At 32.5% G+C, this 20,755-nt stretch overlaps 3 protein-coding genes, 1 long non-coding RNA gene and 1 pseudogene across 6 annotated transcripts; 4 read left to right on the top strand and 1 right to left on the bottom strand.

Moving 5' to 3' along the window:
- The first annotated feature begins 3,745 nt into the window (after positions 1-3,745).
- On the top strand, positions 3,746-7,251 carry LOC149518528 (uncharacterized). 2 transcript variants are annotated; one of them, XR_016342976.1, is made up of 2 exons: positions 3,746-4,281; positions 7,007-7,251. It is a non-coding gene; the product is annotated as an uncharacterized LOC149518528 (long non-coding RNA). The 2 variants fall into 2 exon arrangements; XR_016342975.1 differs by having other exon boundaries at positions 4,281-4,389.
- Positions 4,583-5,670, top strand: LOC111286231 (triphosphate tunnel metalloenzyme 3 pseudogene; annotated as a pseudogene).
- Positions 7,252-7,818: 567 nt separating the features above from the next.
- On the bottom strand, positions 7,819-10,403 carry LOC111286232 (uncharacterized). 2 transcript variants are annotated; one of them, XM_022876104.2, is made up of 4 exons: positions 10,249-10,403; positions 10,012-10,165; positions 8,466-8,524; positions 7,819-8,370 (listed from the first exon to the last, which is right to left on the bottom strand). In XM_022876104.2, the coding sequence occupies exons 2-4, from the start codon at positions 10,129-10,131 to the stop codon at positions 8,034-8,036; spliced, it is 516 nt and encodes a 171-aa protein (XP_022731839.1). In that variant the 5' UTR covers positions 10,132-10,165; positions 10,249-10,403; the 3' UTR covers positions 7,819-8,033. The 2 variants fall into 2 exon arrangements, with proteins under 2 accessions (XP_022731839.1, XP_022731840.1); XM_022876105.2 differs by lacking the exon at positions 10,249-10,403 and having other exon boundaries at positions 10,012-10,228.
- A 4,074-nt stretch (positions 10,404-14,477) lies between these two features.
- On the top strand, positions 14,478-19,463 carry LOC111284407 (uncharacterized). Its single transcript, XM_089761587.1, has 11 exons — positions 14,478-14,483; positions 14,552-14,692; positions 15,440-15,552; positions 17,263-17,327; positions 17,509-17,608; positions 18,060-18,119; positions 18,330-18,387; positions 18,575-18,642; positions 18,740-18,853; positions 19,139-19,217; positions 19,322-19,463. The coding sequence occupies exons 1-10, from the start codon at positions 14,478-14,480 to the stop codon at positions 19,173-19,175; spliced, it is 762 nt and encodes a 253-aa protein (XP_089617713.1). The 3' UTR covers positions 19,176-19,217; positions 19,322-19,463.
- Positions 19,366-20,617, top strand: LOC149518527 (protein S-acyltransferase 24-like). The gene is made up of 3 exons (XM_089761586.1): positions 19,366-19,470; positions 19,965-20,036; positions 20,189-20,617. Exons 1-3 carry the CDS (start codon positions 19,366-19,368, stop codon positions 20,615-20,617), a joined length of 606 nt encoding a protein of 201 aa, XP_089617712.1.
- The last annotated feature ends 138 nt before the right edge of the window (positions 20,618-20,755 follow it).

Here is a 20,755-nt window from a genome sequence, read left to right as displayed (position 1 = left end):
AGTCCAAATGAAAGTGAGAGTTGGCTGGTTATGCAAGGAAAGTCCACATCCTATTCACTTGCCAGCTTATCTTTTCAGATTTCTAGAGATTTTATGCTTTTGAGAGTTGAAAATTTCGATCATTTGGTCACGAGAGAGTGTTCAGTCGATTCAGTCTTAACAAATACAAAAACCAAATTAACCTATTTACATTTTGCATCACCATAATTTTATCAAACAAATGGAATCAATCCTTCATTATATCATTATTATTAACCAAGAACAAAGGGAAGAAAAACCAACTTTAGGTTTTTCTTGTTGTTTAAGAAAAAAAAAAGGTGAAAAATGGTAGCAATAAATTGACAAAGTGAATAATTATGTACCATTCTAACTAAATCATATTGGGAGGTCAGATTTGATATTCAAAATCAAGCTGTTAAAGCTACAAGTGATACAAGCAAAAATAAAAGTGAGAAAAATATATATTTTTGTTTGATGTGTTTATTCGAATTATGATATAATAATTTTTATATTTTATATATTTTAAATATAAAATAAACAAATACAAATACACAAATTATAAAATCCACAAAACAGTAACATATTACCAGAAACTTTACTGGTATTTGCTGAAATGACAATAACACCAATAAAAATGCCTAAATTAGAGATTAAGCTACCATTCATTATTTTCTTTTCATGATAACTCAACTCAACCTAGCTAGCTAGTTCTACATCAATCTGATTTTTCCGTTCTACTGATCAATCCTATCAAGACAAAACGAAAGATTTTTCCTAAAAGGAAAATTTTCTAGAAAGTATATATTGCAAATCCTTGTAACAGTGAAGGACACTTAATATGCTAAGACTTTATCTCAAAAGTATCAAATAGAAGTTGCAATCGGCAATTAATTTGAAGGTATTTTTACGCGAACTCCTCTTTAATTATTTGACATTGTCCCTATCAGGGTTAGTCGGTTTCTAATGACATTTTTCCTGGGGGTTAGATTTTCGACTTAGAACCATAGGGTAAAGCAAAATGGAGTCAGAAGGAAAAAAAAAATGGAAATTTGGTATTTTTTGGTATAGATAATTGGTTTATTTAGGTTGATTATTTTTAACATACGTAGTGTTTAATGCCTAATATTTGTCTATTCCCTTAACTTGTTCAATTCCATTGACGAATATGACCAAATTTATTTTTAAGTTCTCGGGATGATGCTAAACTTAAAATGCGACTAGGGCATCCCTGATTGATCTTGTTTTGTTCGAGTGGAAGGAATAGAAAAATAAAATCAAAAATCAAAAAATGGCAGAGCGGCGGAGGCTGTTGCTTTGTGGTTGGATCCAAGGCCCTCCAAGAGTTTCCTGGAAGCTAAAGATCAGTCAGATATCATGAGCCCAGCCAAATGTAGACGAATATGATTCCATTTGGGCCCTATTGAGAGTTACTTTACCTGAACAAATGGTGAAGCTGTTGTTGTCCTTTTGTCTTAGAATCAACTTGCATGATAAAAGATTGTCAATTGACTTGCTGAAAGTGAAAGTAAGCAAGATTATATTAACTTTTTGGTGTATCTCACATCTAATGACCCTTAACTGATTGGATGGACCCTTAGGTCGGTCGATACTTTTCACTATGCTATGCCCACTCAATTCGCACTAAGAAACCTATATTTCTCCAGAGGAAGAAAAAAAACGGGTTTTGAATATTTCAAACAGTGAAGAACCCTTATTCTAACAACGACGAATATTTCAAACATATAATTGGATTTACTTGACGATGTCAAAGGGATGGTACACGTATACTATATTACCTGAACCGTCTCAAATTACGAGGTACAGAAACCCTATGTAAGTTCGAGGATCCATCCAATTATTGGATACCACTGCCAAACCAAGTCTATTATGCATTCCTACTCTTACAAAATCTCATCATCAAAAGCTTAGCTATCATAGTTTTTAGGCAAGAATTTGGAATATATATAGTTTAAGGTAACAAATAAAAGAAGTGTATACATATATAAAGCATTAAAAGTAGAAAAATCCGTTAAACAAAAGTTTTCTTGATCCTTAAGTAACATGTATTTATTGGTTGTTACTCTAATCATTATTGTAGCGTGCTAACAAGGAAACTATAGAAAAGGTCACCGAAAGTAAAAGATTAAAATTTAGTTAAGAAGTTTACTTAAATTATATGAATGGAATTAAGTAAACCAAATTCAAATGATGAATTATGATATATTGATTAGATACATTGATGTTAATGTGAATTTTTTGTGGATTAATATTTTTATAGGTCGTGAAGAAATTAAAATTTGAGCACTTTATAAAATTAAAATTGACAATTTTTGAGTTATTTAATTTTTTTTTAGAATTATTGGATCGCCATTTTTTATATTCCTAAAAAACCTTTTATAAAGCAATTCTTAGAATCTATTAATCGCAAATTTGTAATTAGTTCCATGGAGAGAAAAGAAGAAATAATTGCTTAGAAGAAAAAGAAATCCAACAATCACACTTCGTTGTTTCTAGTTCTCAAAATTAAGCAAAGATAAATCATCAACATGTGTGTTGAATAGGGAGCCGATCTACCTTTATTTGCCAAGTACAAAACACAGCCCCAAAATCTCCCATCAACAAGGGAAAGATCTAGACGGCAGAAGAAGCAACGCCCCCACTTTGGGAGCAACTATCCTTGAGAGTTGGTAGGAAGTGCCAACAGTTTTCCTGTACGGAAAGAATTGCCTGGCAACAAGCAGGGTCTATGTTACCAAATTGGCCGCTGAAAAAGGGACCTGTAAATTTCCCATGCACATCCTTGATGTTCATCATGGATACCCAGGATTGGATGGAGTTCCAGGTCGGAATGGGCCTGGAATTTGTAACATGGTTCCAGGCGGTGGAGGCCGCACCTGGGCTAGCCCTGGCCGCACAAAAAGTCAAAAACTGCACTGAATGTGGTCACTACTAAGAGAATGAACGTCAAAATACACATACAGTTGAATAAAGATCTTACAAGTACCTGTTTTCTTGAATGTTTAATTTTATCTATTTGTTGTTTAAAATAAAAACAACTCAAAAAATTTCTCGTATGTTGAACCAGATCTGCAAAATTCCCTAAACTCTGTATATAATTTTTTTTATGGAAGTTCATGTGCTTACAATTAATTTTACGCCCATCCTCGCCTAACCACATTTATGTCGCGTAGCACAACCTCATGCCTTTTTTTTTTTTTTTAATTTTGTAAATATACTTAAATTTTTTATTTTTTTATAAGACCCATTTTGTCGATTTTTTTTTTTTGTAATTTTTTAAATTTATCATGGAATAAATTTTATTTTTATATGGATCTTAATTTGGGTGTCACATGACACTCATTATTTTTTTTGTTTTTTAAATTTTTAAAAATTTTTAATGCTTCTTTTATATATTTAATAAAATTTTCTGTTTAAATTTTTTAAAAGTTGGACCTACCTTATACCAATATTTATTTTTCTTTTTTTATATTTTTTATAAAATTCTTTTTAGATTTTGAACCTTCTTTCTATGACATCCGCTTGATATCAAAAGAATAACTCATCTTTTTTTTCTTTTTTTTTAATTTTTATTTAAATAATTTTATTAAAAAAATTATAGAATGTAAAGATTAGTAAACATCCAATTCGATTAATTTGATTGTAAAAATAAAAAAATTAACTTAATCGATTTAATTCACACAAAAACTGATCAATGGCTTAAAAACTAACATAAATCACAGTTCAGTAGATTTTTTTCAATTTTTTCGGTTTCAGTTCTTACATATTGCTCAAATATAATAGTTACTCATACCTACAATCCATACACCAGAAACCTATTTACAAAAATCACAACGAAAACTCATAATCGATCTCGGTGATGATCGAAACCTATTCAGCTCAATCATTGGGCTTTCATCCTTATCTCATCAAAGTCATCAAGCAAAATTTACAAGACAAAAACTTTATATTATATATCAAATCTTTATCAATCAATCAAAACAAGTAATATGTAATTTTCTACAAAACCAGAAGTGTAAATAAAATTCCTAAATTATCCTAAAAATAAGCAAAAAAAAAAACAAAAAATTCAAAACATAAGAAGCCTATACTAAAATAATCAGTGACAAATCAGATTTTGAGTAAGAAAACATACAAAAGAAGAAGCACACATCTAGTTTCATCTTGGGTCGCTTGGCAAATGAGGAAGGGAACGATGAAAGGCCGCTTGGACGAAATAATGAAAGGCTGCTTAGTCTGATCGTGAGAACGAGAGAGTATGATGTAAGTGTAAGTGGCTGCAGAATTCAAGAGAGCGTGAATCTGTGAGATCGAGAGAGATCGACAGAGTAACAGAATACGGATTTTAGATTTTAGGGTTAATGAATAAGGGTAAATGGATTTTTTAATAAACATTTAATTATAAAGGTCGATTTTTTTAGTTGGTTCGGTTTATAAAATTGAAAATCTCTTCTTTCTTTTTTTTTCAATAATAGTCCAGGTTTTAATTAATTTGTGAAATTGAAAAAAAAGAATATTTAATACAACAACGAGTTTGTTTGGATGTGAACGAGGACGAATATTGCAAGAGTACAAAGATGAAAAATAGGCGCGGGGTCTCCGACACTACGTCAGTCTCAGTCACTCCGATTTGAATCAAACAAGCGAATGGAGTAAACCTAATCTCATCTTTCTTCCTCCAATCCCTTTTTTTTTTTTTTTCTTTCCACGCTAAAAGAAATGCTGAGAAGAAAACCCACCAAAATCGAAGTCAAGCTCGAAGACAAACAAGAACTCGAAGATTCCCGTAAACCCTCGCCTCCTCCTCCCACCTCCACCTCCTCATCCACCACCACCACGACCACCTCTTCGACCTCCCTTCTGCATCTCCTAGATCGCTCCCACCCTAACCCCACCTCCAAAGTCCAGCGCATCGGCCTCTCCCCCTAATGGAAGTCGAAGTAAAACTCCGCCTCCAAGACGCCGCCGCCCACCGACAATTGACCTCCTTTCCTCTTCAAAACTTCCACCAACAAAACCTCTTTTTCGACACACCAACAAATACCCTTTCCTCGCAACTTTCGGTCCTTCGCCTCCGCTTTCTTAATAACGACGCCGCTGCATCGTTTCCCTCAAATCTAAACCCACTCTGGTAGACGGTGTCAGCCGCGTGGAAGAAGACGAGGAGGAACTAGACCCGTGTATCGCACGCGCTTGCCTGGATGACCCGGCAAGGTTAGGGAGGATAGAGTCAAGGATTTTGAAGAGGCTGAAAGTGGAGTTTGGGAAGAAATGGTGTTTGTTTGCTTACGTGGTTTTGAGAATAAAAGGGAGGTTTTTGATTGGAAAATTCTAAAGCTGGAGGTGGATGAGACTAAGTATGAATTTGGGATTTGTTATGAGGTCGAATGTGAGAGTGGAGATCCTGATGGAGTTAAGAAATTGCTTGAGGAGTTCTTAAAGGAAAATAGAATTCGTTATTCTTACTCTAAGATGACATAGTTTGTTGTTTTTAGGTCTAGGAAGCTCCCTTAGCAAAGTGAGTTTGAGGTGCTAATTTCATGCATGGACGGTTTCAAAAGTAGTTTCTTGAACTCTTTGCTTTTTGTGTTTCTTTAGAGTTGTTTATTTGGTTGTTTTAAATGGTTTTTGAAGTGATTCTTGCCCCTTTAATGTTGGATGAAATTATAGCTGCTTGTTATTCTGGGTATTTGGTGATGATAATTTGTTGGTTTTTCGGTTTCCTTGTTACATTTTGGTTTAAATTGCAATTGTGATTTTATTACGGTGCCAATGATTTTTTTTAATGTGCATTATGTTATTGTTTATTCTTCCAGATTTAACGCATCAGCTATTGTGTGAAGGAGTGGAAAAATGATATAATTCCTTTGACTAGTAGAAATCTTGCATATTCTGCAATGTTTTTCCTTGAAAGTTGAAACCAGTGAGAGTGCCTTTTATTCTTAATGTTTTTCAAATAATGAGAAAGAAAAAGAAGTTTGTTTTGATTGGATTTGACTGAGTGCCATATGTTTATTATGGTACCTATGTCCCTTATAAGGCCTCTAAATTGAGGGAAAACATGCTGTACCTGAAAAATAAAAAATGGGAAAGTTCACTTTTGCATAACCTCTGTTTTCTTTTCCATGGGCATTGGAACAGTCAAAGTGCAGGAAATAACCGGTTGATATAAGAAGATCTCTGACCATATGGTCTTAAGTTGAGTATGGTACTCAGCAACAGTCATATCCCCTGTACTGTATCACAACTAATCTGTGCTGAAGTTGATAAATACAAATATAGTTCATATGCCATCTCAATTCTTGAATTATGAGGACACCCATCTCAATATAGTTCATATGCCATCTCAATTGTGTGAAAAAGAAATGAAAAAAAATACTATAAAAGAAAAATTAGAAAGAAAATATGAGAATGCAAGAGCAGATAGTTTAATTAGCTGCTTTTTGTCTGTTATAACATTGGAAGAAAAGCTCATTGTTTGTTCTGTGTTGTTCTCAGTAGCCTTTATCTATGAACTCTTCCTATGTAATAAGCCTCTTCCCTACCATAATCATCTGCCAGGGTTATTCAAGCCTAGTCTCAAATACATTGTTGTTGTTACTTATATTACTCACTTTATCATTTCAATTTTTAGTTATTTTTTACGTGCTGAATGCCTCATCAATTAGGTTTTTGCCTCTTGATTCTCCTTTCCCTTTTTTTTTTTTTTAAATTTTCATTGAATCCTTTTGTGAACTTAAGTCTGGTGAGTTATGCTGTCAATGCCTATTCTACGAAAATGTTAATAGAACGTATCACGAGTCAAACAAGTTTGTATGCTGTATTAATTGAAATGTAATGCGTGCATCTTAATTAAATTGCAAGTTTATAGCTTAAAAATAGTTAAATTGCAATTTTATTTTTCACCTAGCTCAAAGTCAGGCACTAATTCTTGCCGCATTTTTTTCACTCACTGAGTTGATCTATTAAAGTGCTATTTCCTTTGTAGGTAGTCATGCAATATGATCATCAATGCGAGGGGAGAAAGGTTTACCATCTTCCTTTTGAAGAGAGCAAATAATTTTACCATCTCGTTGCACAATTCTGAGACATTATATCATTAGCAATGAACATCATTATTATTATTATTGCACGTTAATACTCTTTGACAGTCAAAGCTTGAATAACTAATGTAACAAGTCTGGTCTCTTCCTCTCTGGGTTTTCTACGAATTACTGTTGATTGTGTTCAAAAGTTTGTCTATGATGTGGCTCTTTTCTCAAATCTTGCTTATTCATCTGTCACCTGCCCCTAACTCCCAACACTACAGAGGGGCTGTTTGAATGCGAGCTGCGTTAGACTGTCACAATCACCTATGGGTGGAATATTAAAACCAGCGTGATAATCATAGCCCAAAAAATTTTTTATCTCCGAGTAAGGACAAAAATCAACTAATGGTTGTTTTACTTGCTGGGTTTTGCTCAACCTCATTTGCACCTTCTAAACAAACAAAAAACTGGGATTTAATAAAGTTTGACTTTCTATAACTAAATTAACCCAATAAGCCACCGTTCTTTTGTTCCAATTGCTTGGAACAATACCTTCGTACGTCAGATTTTGTGTGGCCAGGAGGCTTAGAATGACTTAATCTCAAGATATGGAAACCTCAGGTTCTAGCCTTTTGGGAAAGCCCGATACCCTGCAAGGTCAGCAAGTTACATCCAGCCGCAACATTTTAGTCCCGTGTTAATCTCTAATTTGACATAATTGAATAAACTTCGGTTTCTACTTTACAGTTCTACTGAACAAAAGCCCAAGACGTAATTAAACAATCCTGATATTTGATGCAATTAGCAATGCCAAGTTCTACGGAACAAAAAGGAATGACCGTTGATTAACGGTGCAATAATTTGTATCATAACCACCGGTAACATAAGTGCACGACAAATACCAGAAATAAGGTTCATTCAGAACAAAGGATGCCAAATCTTCTATTCTATTGCAAACAAACAATCTAAAGGCCTATATGATTAGTTTCACTTCCTCTTCTTAGCAGGTGGCTGAGGAACCTCATCATCCTCATCTTCTTCGTCCTCCTCTTCTTCATCCTCCTCCTCCTCATCATCTTCGTCCCCATCATCATCATCCTCATCATCATCCTCTTCATCACTCCCTCCATCCCCATTGGCCTCAGGGTCATCCTTGGGATCCGCTTCCTCACCTTCTTCAGCTGAGAAATCCTCATCAGCTGCATCATCATCTTGATCATCTGCGTTATCCTCCTCTTCATCTTCGTCATCATCCTCTGTATCACTGGCATCTTTGTTTTCTGGACCAGGATGTTCCATTTTTAGAAGTTCATCAAATGGAAACCTGAAAAAGAATTCAACCTCACCAACCTGTCAGATTTCCTCTTACCAATCATTGATACGGTATATCAAGATGAAAATGAAAATGAATTTCATTACCTGTGATCCACTGCAGTCAAATTAAGTGATGCATTCATATTATTCAGCACTGATCCTGTCTGCAACAACAATCTTAAATCATGTCAGGAAGGATCTTAAGCAAAATAAATACAACAAACAAGTAAATGATGTAAGCTTCCCAAAGGCAACATGCTTATATGTGCATTTAACAATGTTACAGAGCAACAATAATAAGTTTCCCTCATCAATTCAAGTCCAACATATCATGAATATTAACACCTGAAAATAATTAAGCTCAGAGAAGTAAGTAAAAGGAAAAGTGGACTATAGATAATGCTGCATGCAGGGAGAAGCAACAGTTACCAACTCAGTATAATGCTTATTTGCAAGCCAACCTTTTTACATATTGACATGTTAAAAATTTATTTCAAATGATTAAAATAATTATTTCATCAAACACAGATAAATGGAGACTTTGCAAATTAAGTCAGCAAATAACCCTGATGCCACAAATCAAGACCCTGAAAAAAAAAATCCTCAAATATCAATTTGGTGCCATATAAGCTAAAAAGGCAAACTAGACACAAATTTCATGTCTAAAAAAAACAGCAGCAAAAATTTTGACCCAGGGCCCCCAAATTCATAGTTCTGTAATAAATGACAATAGAATGCAATCTTAGACAATCTTGTGCCCAAATGTTCTAAGACCAAAGTTTCTTGATAATTGGAATTACACATTGAAACTCAATAGAAATGTTAATGTATTGGGATGCACAGTAACAGACGGAAAATATCCCAAGCACTAGAAGGTCCAGGGGAATGACCATTCATGGTCAGATACCAAAAAAAGTATTATAGAAGGATTTTGGTATTTTATGCTGAATCTAACTAAAAACCAAACGTTGTAGGGCCTGTAAGGCAGCAATGTAAAGAATCTGTAGCCATCAGCATACATTAGAAAAGAAGATGACATTGTTCAATTGCAGACAACATTACAACAAACGGCATATTAAATTCTAGTGGCAAGAAGATTCTAATCATATTAATTATCATACCAAAACTTAAGCTAAACTTATTATGGAAAAAAATCCCAATTACTCCTATCCCATTTCATGTAAGTACAAGTTTTAGACAACAAAAAGCTACTTAAACATAATAAATTCAAGTAAAAAGCCAAAAAAAAAAAAGGTGAACCAGTAGAAGTCCTCCACAAACGCCAATTCTTGAATCTTAATAAGAGGAAACTTATGACCCCCAAGAGTAAGTCCACACAATTTCAATAACCAAAAGCAAAGCTTGCCCTTAACAACAACAACCAATGTACAAATTCATAACAGAAAAGGTAACAATTTTAACATTTTAGCAGCTCATAGAACCTCGACGAAGACAAGAGAGGGTCAACCACCAAAATTCAGTAAAGAAAAAGGGGGGGGGGGGGGAGAACACAATACAAGAAGCAAAACCTTATAAATAAATAAATATAATGTTTTTGAAACCCAAAAAAATAGAACACAGCATATGAAACAAGCAAAACAACTTTCAAACAAACAAAAAAAAGCCTTTACAAAGGAGAAAGCAAATATACCAGCATGAGAAAGCAAGCAAGAGACTTTCCAGCGAGAAACAAAGTCTCAGTCACCAAAGCTTCCAATACAGAGCATACCAAGATGCTCTTTTTAACTGGGCTGAAACTAGCGACCTCCATTGCTGCCTTAACTACGCTAAAGAAATTACACTTTCTAAAGAAAAAAAATAAAAATCAGTTAATAAAGAGCAAAAGACTTTGAAAAAATAGTAATGATAGAGAGAGAAAGAGAAAGACCTGAGAACAGAGTGGTTTCAGGGTCTAGGTCCGGTTAGGGTAAACCCTAGGGGTTGGTCCGGATTAGGGTTTTTGGGTGACAAAATTAACATTACCTAACGTTGATTTTTGTGACTTCCAAGAAAAATGAACGGAAATTATTGGATGAAAAGTGGTATAGTGTAGTGGAAAGAGGAGAAATGGGTTTGGAAATAACAGTTTAAAATTTTCTGGGGTGAAATTGACTTTTCTTGTGAGTGTATTTATACAGCATATATTTAAAATATTTTTTTGACTCAACGCTTTGGATCCAGTGTCAGAACAATTTTCTCGTCAAATTTTGGGGGGGGGGAGAAAATCACGTGCTACTGGGTCCACTATAACTTGGTGAAATTGTCCAATCAGGTTTCTGATTTGTGTGTGTGACTGGGGAAGATTCATTGGTGGAGCCCACTGTAATTAATGGGATTAGAAGCCCAAGTTGGTTTTATAGTGGGCTTGTGTCCAGCTGTTACCTTCAATGGCTAAGCCTACTTTTAAGCTCCGTTTGTGTTCAGAAAATCGGCCCATATTGATATTTGAAAACATTAGATTTTTTATTATTTGAATGATTCAATAAAAATACTTTTTTATTTTATTTTATTGTTTTTTAAATAGTAGTATAATATAAATATTTAAATATTACATTATTAAATTTTGAATTTTATTTATTATTAAAATATAAAAATATTAATATTTTAATAATAATATTTAATTTTACAATTTTAAAATTTTAAATACTTAAAAAAATACTAACATATATATTAATATTTTTAAATATTTAAAATATCATCAGTTATTGTTAAAAATATTCATAATATTTAATAACTAAAACAATATTATTTATTATTTAAATTTTATATAGTTAAATTAAACAATTAATTTATTAAAAAAGACTGAAAGCTTAAAAAGTATCTAACATGTAAAACAACAAAAGAGCCCCCCCCCCCCCCCTTTGATTCTTGTTGAGTGAACATTTAATCCTTGAATTTTAGTTGACAACTCAATTAAATTACATATAACAAAAAGTTTATGAATAATTAAGTATATAAAGATTAAAATTAATAATAAAAATGTGATTAAAAATATTAAATAGCATAAAAGTTGTTACCAATAAATATAATTTGTTGGCTCAATCCAATTCTAAGTCAAGATTATAAATGTGTCACCATACTAATGATAAAAAATTGGCTTTCCAATGCAGACAACATTTCTTCTTTATTGTTTTCAAAAAGGGAATTTAACAATCAATAAGTTTTAAACTAAAACAACTTTAATTAGATTTTTGTTCATTAAATTGGATTGGAAGGCTTTCCTTGTAATTCAATTTTTTAGGTCTTTATTCTTAGAGTAGAATTTCTTCCATCATACACTGATTCCTAGCAATCTTTTGCGAGAGGTGATCTCGTACTCCTAGTAATTTATAATACATAAGCATGTAATAGTCTTTTATTATTCTTCTCTATGAAATTAATTAAAGTACATCAATGTAAGTGAGGAATTTGCAGCTAGGCAAGTATATTACAGATTGAGACTTAAGTTTTAAATTCACGATATTTTTGGATCCGAACATTCATTCATTCGGTGTCTCAAATTAATTTAGCTATTACGGTTTATATCATTGTGAGGTATTATTCGTTCTAATCTTCTGATCTTACAATTTTATCTTACAAAAAATATCTCACAAGATAAAATTAATGTGAATCCTTTTATACTTTCAGTGACCCTCCTATTATATTTGATATAAGATTCAAAATTATTTTTTAAATATATGACAAGTGCACGACAATTAGGCTTAAAGCAAGGCCTATGGGCCAACTACTTGTTGAAACACATTGCTTTTTCTTTTTTTTTTTTAATTTCTTATAAAGAATGATAAATTCTTATCACCATCGTTTCAAATTTCAAAAGGTTGTAATTGTTTGAAAAATTAGAATTCGTACCACCAGATCAAAGCATTGCACATTTTTTCAAGTGCGAAAAAATCCTGCTTTCTTTTTTAAATTATCAATTGTCCAATGCATTAAACATTTGTTATGTCTACATATCAATTGAAAATTATACATGAACAATAATTAAACAGACTCTGTATCAACAAATTTTGAGAGACTAATTCTTACCTTCCACTACTTTCCCAAGTATTATCTTTTTTTTTTGGGTTCAACAATTTAATCTACCCTTAATGAGTTTCGATTCGATCTTAAGGGATCGATTTTTTTTTTCAAAATTCGAGTTTTGAATTAAGTCAGGTGGGATAAGATTATGAAAAATAATCGGATTCAAATTTTAGGTAAACTGATTCGACCCGATATTATATAAAAAATTATTTTTAATTAATTAATTTTTATCTTTATATATTTATATAATAATATTTTTAAATATTTATATTTAAAAAATAATATTTTATATTTTAAAAAATATTTTATTAATTTCGGTTCGGATCGGATCGAGTGCGGTTTATATAATATCGAATCGAAATTGGATTTGAACATGAAAAAACAAAAAAAAATCAGATAAGATCGAATTCGAGTTTGATAACATATAAAATCGAATTAGATTCGAGATGAATAAAATTCGTCCTGAATTCGACTTGATGCTAATTTTACCTTCTTTCAATAGGTCAATTTTAAATCAAGTGTTTACCATCTAAAATTACAACTATTTATGACATAATCGATAAAAGCTAGCAAATAAATTATTAAACGAATCACAAAGAATAAGTAAATAAGATAGGAATTTCAAGATTAAAAAAAAAAAAAAAGGAAATAAGAGATATATCGTGTGCAATCAACCGAAAGTAGGCTTGCCGATAAAAGAAAATTTTGCACCTGCATTGGACTGGTTGCCTACTACAAAAATCAAAACAAAAGAAAAAGCTCAGCTTGAAAAAATTAGAAATGATAATATTTTAACAAAGATAGTAAAGGAAATTTTATTCAATAATAAAATTTTGAAAAACAAAAAATCAGTAGAAAGACGTGTGCCATGGTGGAGGAAGATAGTGGAAGAAACTGAAACAAAGATGGACGTTTGAGGTGATAAAGCAGCAGGCGATCTAGAAGTCAGTGTCAAAACTCACCATCAGTCTTCATCTTCATCTCCCATCTCTGTACTCCATCCTCTTCTTTTCCTTTCTTTGTTTTTTCCGAACCGTCCATAAGTTTCTCTCAATATCTAAACATGAAATTTTTTGCTTTAAGATTTTGGTGAAGCTTTTTTCAGTTTTTTTAAATAGATTATCATTTATATAATTTTTTTTTTCAAAATTACTCTTTAGGTGTTTTTATACAAGAAACCTTAAATAATTTTTTTATAAAAATATTAATCATAAATTTTAAAATATAAAATAATTATTTAAAGTATTTTTTGTTTAAAAACGTTTTAAATAATTTATTTATAAAAATATAAAATAACTATTTAAGATGTTTATTTATAAAAAATACTTTAAATAATTTATTTATAAAAATATAAAAAAATTATTTAAAACGTTTTTATACATAATTTTTTTTGTAAAAATATTAATCTTAAATCTTAAAATATAAAAAAAATTATTTATGATATTTTTTGTACAACAATATTTTAAATAATTTATTTATAAAAATATAAAATAATTATTTAAGCTGTTTTTTTACAAAACTTTTTTATAAAAATATAAAAAGGTTATTTAAAATTTTTTTTGTACAAAAATATTTTAAATGATTTTTTTATAAAAATATTAACCTTAAACTTTAAAATATAAAAAAAAATATTTAATACATTTTTTGTATAAAAATATTTTAAATATTTCATTTGTAAAAACAAAAAAATGATTATTTAAAATATTTTTTTTTATGTCAAATACCTTAATTACAAAATAAAAAAAAAATTTCATACAAAAATTCAAAGATATTTTTATAAAAAATAATTATTATTTTATAATTTTTTATTCAAATTAAATTTGAAAATAAGTTTAACTTTCTTACAGCAGAAAGGTGGGTAGTGTTAGTAATATGTCACTTTTCCTTTAATCTAATTACATGAGTTAAACGTGAAAATCAAATACCTATCATCAAAACTCTAAGAAAAAAATTGTGGATTCCCAACCAAACGCCACCTAAAGGTTCATTGAATTGGGTTTTAACGGGTTTACTTAACCGGATTTTGGAAATACATGTTTTTTAGTTTTGGTAATATTTTGGGAGTTGTTTGGATTTTAAACGTTTAGTTCTGACATGCTGGTCTTGAAATTTTCATTCGATTGAATTCGGTTTAACTGAGTAGTTTTTGGGTTTTCTTGCTTTGCTAGCTTGGTGGAGATATACATGCGGCGGATCACAATGGGCAGACGGCCTTGCACTGGAGTGCGGTCTGTGGTGTAATACAAGTTGCTGAGGTTTTACTCCAAGAGGGTGCTCGTGTGGATACTGCTGACATCTATGGCTACCAGGTTAGTTTGTCTTCAATGTGGTGCCTTGTACTATATTCTTTCTTATTCAAGAAATTAGTATGGTTTCCCTCAATATGGATTTGGAGAAGTGATCAGTGATGTAAGTTAATGTTTAATCAATGCTACGCTAGCTGTTTTATACATTCTTCTCTTCTTGAAGTTGGTTTATATCTGGATAGGCATCGTATATTTTATATATATATATATATATATATATATATATATATTTGAGGAGCGTTAGAACTCATCAATATATGGTTTCCATAAAACTAGTAGATCATATTGATATTTTAAGGCTTAAGATATGTTTTTGTTATGCATTTTAGTTAAGGCTATCTATGTAGCTGGAGATGATATTCATTCCCGTATTCTCCTACTTGTCTAGGACCTGAAAGACAGCCTTGTTTACTCTGGCACACTAATTAATTCCCCCTCATATTTTCCCTTTTCTTGTCCCCTTTTCTTATCTGTTTTCCCTTCTGGTATCATTTTAATAAGATGCAATTTTATGTAGTTGTTTTTAGCTGCTGTTGCTGACACAGTTTTTATTTTTCCGTTTTTTGGAAATTTTAATTGTCTAGAACTCTAGAACATGAGGGTGGGTTTCTACTTCTTAATTTAATGTTCCAGCTTTATGCTTACAGTTTGTGTTTTATAATTTAATTGAGGTATGATAATTGATGTATTTCTTCCTTTTATTTCAACCTCCAGATGGATCCATACTCAGTTTTTTGTAATTTGATACAGCTAACATATGTTGCTGCCCAATATGGTCAGACTGCTTTTCTCTATCATGTTGTTTCAAAATGGAATGCTGACCCTGATGTTCCTGATAATGATGGGCGAAGCCCTTTGCACTGGTATACGAGGAGTTCTACATACACCTTACTCTTATTTACTTGAATGGTCTAAGATAAGGACTTTGGTGTACTGATTTCTTTTGTATCTAAATATCTGCAGTTTTTGTTCATATTTGTGAGGGTTGATTATTTTCTTTGTATAGCATTAGCATCGCTTTGTTATCTTCCTTCAATTTCTTTGGTACTTCAAATTTATTTTTAACTAAAGGAGGAACTTATTTTCTTTGAGCTGGAAATATTATTGTTTGATGCATTTGGTGGTGAGTAAGACTACTTTTTGAAACACCCAGTATTTGTGATTACAAAACAGTTTTCAATCCATGATGTTCTGATGCCTAGTGATGATAGTAATAAGCTCCTGCAAAGTGCTTGACTTTTGTAAATCTGGATTTACAATTTAATGATCAGAATTTAACCTACTTGTGTAATTTTTATTGAAGTTGTTTTCATTCTGAAAATTTAATAGAGTTTTTAGATTTGTGTACAACTTCCTATTGTGAAATCTCTCTTTGAGTTATTTTATTAAATTTAACTAATTTGCTTACATATTCTGATTAGTTTATTTGTTTTCCCCACAAATTGCTTGATTGTGTATCGAAGTTTACAAGTTCAAGTCTGTTCTCTTTATTCTAACTTTCATTCAATATGGACAACACTAGGGCTGCTTATAAAGGTTTTGCTGACTGCATATGTCTTCTTATATTTCTAGATGCATATAGAGGACGTCAGGACAAAGAGGATAATTTTCTGAATCTCAAATTTAAAGTGCCATTTCTAGGGAATTTCATCTGGTTAATCTAGTGTAAACATTTGTACTTGTGAAATATTTGATTGCATGCGTAAGTTTGGTCGGTTAACCATGTTTCATCTTTACATCAGGTCACACTCCTTTCAATTGGGCGGCTATTAGGGGTAATCTAGAAGCTTGCACAGTCTTAGTACAGGCTGGAAAGGAGGACTTGATGGTCACCGACAATGGTGACCTTACACCCGCGCAGCTTGCTTCTGATAAAAATCACAGACAAGTTGCTTTTTTCCTTGTAGGTTCCATAAGGTTTTAACTTGGTTAATGATTATTCTTTTGTGAATAGTTCTTTATATGTTTATTTGTTTTGTTTTCAATCTTACACGGTTCAACTTCTTTATTGTTGGTGATGACTGATGAGTGCCTTGGGCTGAATGAAAGGCATTTCTTGCTTCCTCTTCTGCTCCACATAAAGATTGTTGGGTTAATTACTGATAAGAATACAAATAAAATATACTTCACAAACCTTACATGAAAGTCCAAAATGTATTTTTTTATCCATTTTAATTTTACGGGAACATCTTGAAATGGTTGATGCCTTATGCATTAACAAACTCAAATATTTTTCCCTATGTTTATTCTCAATTTGGGTTTATGAAGCCGGGAGTTCTCAAGTAACTAGTATTTTTATTGTTGGATGGCCCAACCTTTTACCTTGTATAGGGGCAACATGATTGCGCGTTTGAAATTTTGATGATTTCACCATTAGAAATATTTTCGATTTAATTATAATTGATTTTGATTGGTCTTTTTAATTGTCTCCTAAAAAGCTGTAAAATTTCCCTATACGCAGCTTAATTTGTCTCCCAGCTGTTGTTCTCTTTTAATTGTTAATATGATGTGCTTAGAAATCAGCTGAGTTATACTCCCATCTATTTATGTTTCTTATAGTCCCAATTTTGCAGGGAAATGCTAGAAGGTTGCTCGAAAAACGATGTGATGGGAACTACCGTCTTGGAAGACTTTCAAAGTTAAGACTTGCACCTGTTCTTTGGTGCATTATCTTGCTACTATTGGTGACCTATACTCAGTCTGTCATAATGGGTGTCTCTTGATCTCTTCATGGAAGTTAATTTTTCCATATATCAAGACGGTACCTATCTCTGTCTCTTTATTACCTAAGTATTTGTAGCTTTGGACATTTATTGCAGCATCAAATCTGCCAAAGTTGACAGCTAGGTTTGGCCTTCTGGCATGGTTGGGTGGTTTCCTAGCATCTGCTGGTTTGGTTATGTTTTATAGATGTAGCAGGTATATTCTTTGACATGGACTTATTTGTTTTCAAAAAGTCTGTTAGGTTGTTATGGCACTGAATGCATTTGTTTTAGATACTGCCTAGCTGTCTGTTTATTAGTTTGTAGGCCCAATTTTTTCCCCTTGGGAGAATTTCAGAATATAGCGGCTGGCACTGGAGACTGTTGTTTTTAGAATCATTGTATGGCTGGAGTCGAAATGAAGGGATGTTTGTAACATTTGATTAGTTTCCTTTTTTTAGTTTTCAATAACAATTTTCAGGACAGATATATGACATTGGTCTTTGGTACCTTTGGTGTTTGTTTTTTCATGAGATTAGTTTCAAGTATGTAGCAATTAGACACTTGATGTTTTCTCATGTTTATTTATGTTGGAAGGAGGGGAATCTTCTTTTGAAGGGGTGGGAATGGGGTGGTTTACAGTGGCACTGAGTTATTATAGTCTTCAGGAGATGGCATATTGACATGTACTCAAAGATTTACAAGGGCAGTTTCTATGAATCTATAAGGTGATACAAGATACATTATCAAAATTGAAGCACATTGTCATGCTTTTTCTGTTTTTTCCAGATTTAGTCAGGTAATTCTCTGTAAGAGAAGCAGGCTGGGTTTATATCATTCCAGATTTTGTCATTCTTTTTTTGCATGTAGTTGCTAGTAATCAGATTCATTGAAGAGTGTACTTACATAGTTGTTTTTCATTTTAAATTTCTTTGCAGCAAGGATCCTGGTTACATCAGGATGAATGTCCTTGATCCTCAAACTATGAAAGATGATGTACGTTCAGTTTTTCCTTATAAAGCCTAACTGGTTTTTGTTTTATTTTTTTAATATTTTGTCTTCCTGAAATTTACTTCTTGTTAGTCCTATATATTTTGTTTATTCAAATCCTGCATATATATATTTTTAAATGATTGATGTAGTTTCTCACTATTTGACATATTTATCCTGTTTGTGCTGCTAGGAACACTTATTGAAGATTGAGATAAATAATTATCTGGAAATTGATCTCAGCTTTGTGCAACATGCAAGGTGCTCGTCTAATCTAGCCTTTATTTCCTATATGTTACTCATTTAATAATTTCCATTATTCTGATTGTTTTGCTATGTTATTTTATAACATCATTAGATTGTCAGACCTCTCCATGCAAAACATTGCTCCGCTTGTGATTGTTGTGTTGAACAATTTGACCATCATTGCCCTTGGGTATCAAATTGTGTTAGCAAGGTGGCTGCTGATGAGGTTTTTTTTTTTTTTTTCCCCTCTGTTATTATTATTTTAATGTTTCATTTGTTGCACGTTTAACATAATGTTAGACATTCAAATTAAGGGAGTTGAATGCTCTTATACATGACTTTGCTCTTTGAAAATATAGACAAATATGGATGCTGTGTGATTGCTTGTCAGTTATAATTATGTCTGTAGATCAATTTCCTATGTGGAAAGTGAATAATACTTAATTATTTGATGACTACGAGTAGTCATGGTATCTGTTGATTAATTTCATTTCAGTATCTTGTGATGCAGAAAAACAAATGGCATTTTTTTCGTTTCCTTGTTTTAGAACTTTCAGCGATGTTGATTACTGGTGGAGTTGCTATGACAAGTATGTCTTTTAATCAGTTCCAAGTTCAAACTATTTGCCAAAGTTAGATTAGCAAATTTTTTTCCACTTTGAGTGTCCTACAAATGTGTTCTTGTCATATACAGGAATCTAAACGGATCAAGTGGCTCCATCTTCATTTTTACCATGGATGAACAATGCTGGTACTCATCATATTGGTGCTATATCATTTTTTATTGTGGATTTTTTCCTCTTCTCTGCTGTGGCCATGTCAACTGTTGTACAGGCTTCTCAGGTATGGCTTGAGATTTTGTGATCTGTAGTTGTCTTTTTTCATTTTTGTAATTAACTTTTATGGTTGTGATCCGGGCCACAATAGAAAAGAAAAATGTGTGCTTCACAAATGCTCTTACTTTTTGCTCTAGTCTGATGCGCTTTTGAGTTTTTGGGGTAAATTTATCATCCTAAACTAGATTAGGTCTGGTGTCGTCATGAAGGCTAATTTCAGCTGCTTCATCATATATCTTAATCTATAGTTTTTTAGTGATTATGGATTATAACTCTTTGAGAGATTGTTTAAAATGAACTTCTGGCTTCTCTATGCCAACTATATTTGAGTTTCACAGCCACCACTTATCATTGCAGCAATGATATTTACAATTAAGGCATGTCCACTGAAGGGTTAGATTAGGGTTAAAGTAAGCCGACTGCAATGTATTGCCTTATGCATTTGATATTTTCCTTGCCTCACCATTTTTTTGGACTTTGTCTTTACACATTTTTGCACAGTTTCGGGTGCCTGTTTGTGTGGTTTTCTTATGCCACCACAACCTTCTCTCTTCTTTGAGGCATAATTGCCAGGTTGTTTGTAGCACCCGTTATGGTGCTTACAGTTTAGGACATAGATGTTGCTTATCTAACTCATTTGTATAGAACATTAATGATTTCAGAAACTCAGAGCAAGTACTCAATTTTTTTCCCCACAGACTCATTTTCTTCTTTTCTTGCTGCAGATATCTTGCAATATAAAAACAAATGAAATGGCAAATATCATGCGCTTCAGCTACCTAAGGAGTGCTGGTGGTCGATTTAGAAACCCATATGATCATGGATGCCAGAAGAACTGTGCAGATTTCCTGATCAACGGTTACAATGAAGACCTGGAGGTTATTGAAGATTTAGCACATTCTGAAGGAATTGGGATGATACAAATGCCGAGGGATACAAATTTGCAAAATGGTGATTTGCATAGTCTGGCGAACAGAAATGGCCATATTGCTATAAATGTCAATTCTGGCAACACCAATGCATATCATGGCGACGTTCATTCTTCCCACTGCAGCCATGGCAACCATAGTGAGTCAAAAACTGAGAGCGTGCTGCCGTTGGGGTTGGGTCGTGGTCTTGGACGAAGTAGTGCCTGTTCTGTCACGACCTCGTGATATTCATGTCCCGCACATGTTGAGACTGATGTGCATTCTATTGTAAGGATACATCCGATTTCAGGTTTTGTTGATCTATTGGTTGCTCCCCACCCCTTTCTTGTTCCAAGGATATGGGTGCGCCATTCTTCCAACTTG

Source organism: Durio zibethinus, chromosome 6 (assembly GCF_047325235.1).
Source record: "Durio zibethinus cultivar Kanyao isolate XHJ-2024 chromosome 6, ASM4732523v1, whole genome shotgun sequence".
NCBI lineage: Eukaryota > Viridiplantae > Streptophyta > Magnoliopsida > Malvales > Malvaceae > Durio > Durio zibethinus.
Note: the sequence above shows the minus strand (reverse complement) of the source record. Positions and strands in the feature narration are given on the sequence as shown.

What these genes read in the sequence shown, in the direction of transcription:
- LOC111286232 (XM_022876104.2), bottom strand. Translation starts at nt 10,131, where the DNA reads ATGGAGGTCGCTAGTTTCAGCCCAGTTAAAAAGAGCATCTTGGTATGC. An exon ending in TTGCTTGCTTTCTCATGCTG is followed by an intron (nt 8,525 to 10,011) that starts GTATATTTGCTT and finishes TTGTTGTTGCAG; the next exon opens with ACAGGATCAGTGCTGAATAA. An exon ending in TTGACTGCAGTGGATCACAG is followed by an intron (nt 8,371 to 8,465) that starts GTAATGAAATTC and finishes ATTCTTTTTCAG; the next exon opens with GTTTCCATTTGATGAACTTC.
- LOC111284407 (XM_089761587.1), top strand. An exon ending in CGTCTTGGAAGACTTTCAAA is followed by an intron (nt 17,328 to 17,508) that starts GTTAAGACTTGC and finishes CATTTATTGCAG; the next exon opens with CATCAAATCTGCCAAAGTTG. An exon ending in AGCTTTGTGCAACATGCAAG is followed by an intron (nt 18,643 to 18,739) that starts GTGCTCGTCTAA and finishes TAACATCATTAG; the next exon opens with ATTGTCAGACCTCTCCATGC.
- LOC149518527 (XM_089761586.1), top strand. Translation starts at nt 19,366, where the DNA reads ATGAACAATGCTGGTACTCATCATATTGGTGCTATATCATTTTTTATT. An exon ending in CTGTTGTACAGGCTTCTCAG is followed by an intron (nt 19,471 to 19,964) that starts GTATGGCTTGAG and finishes ATTTTTGCACAG; the next exon opens with TTTCGGGTGCCTGTTTGTGT. An exon ending in CTTTGAGGCATAATTGCCAG is followed by an intron (nt 20,037 to 20,188) that starts GTTGTTTGTAGC and finishes TTCTTGCTGCAG; the next exon opens with ATATCTTGCAATATAAAAAC.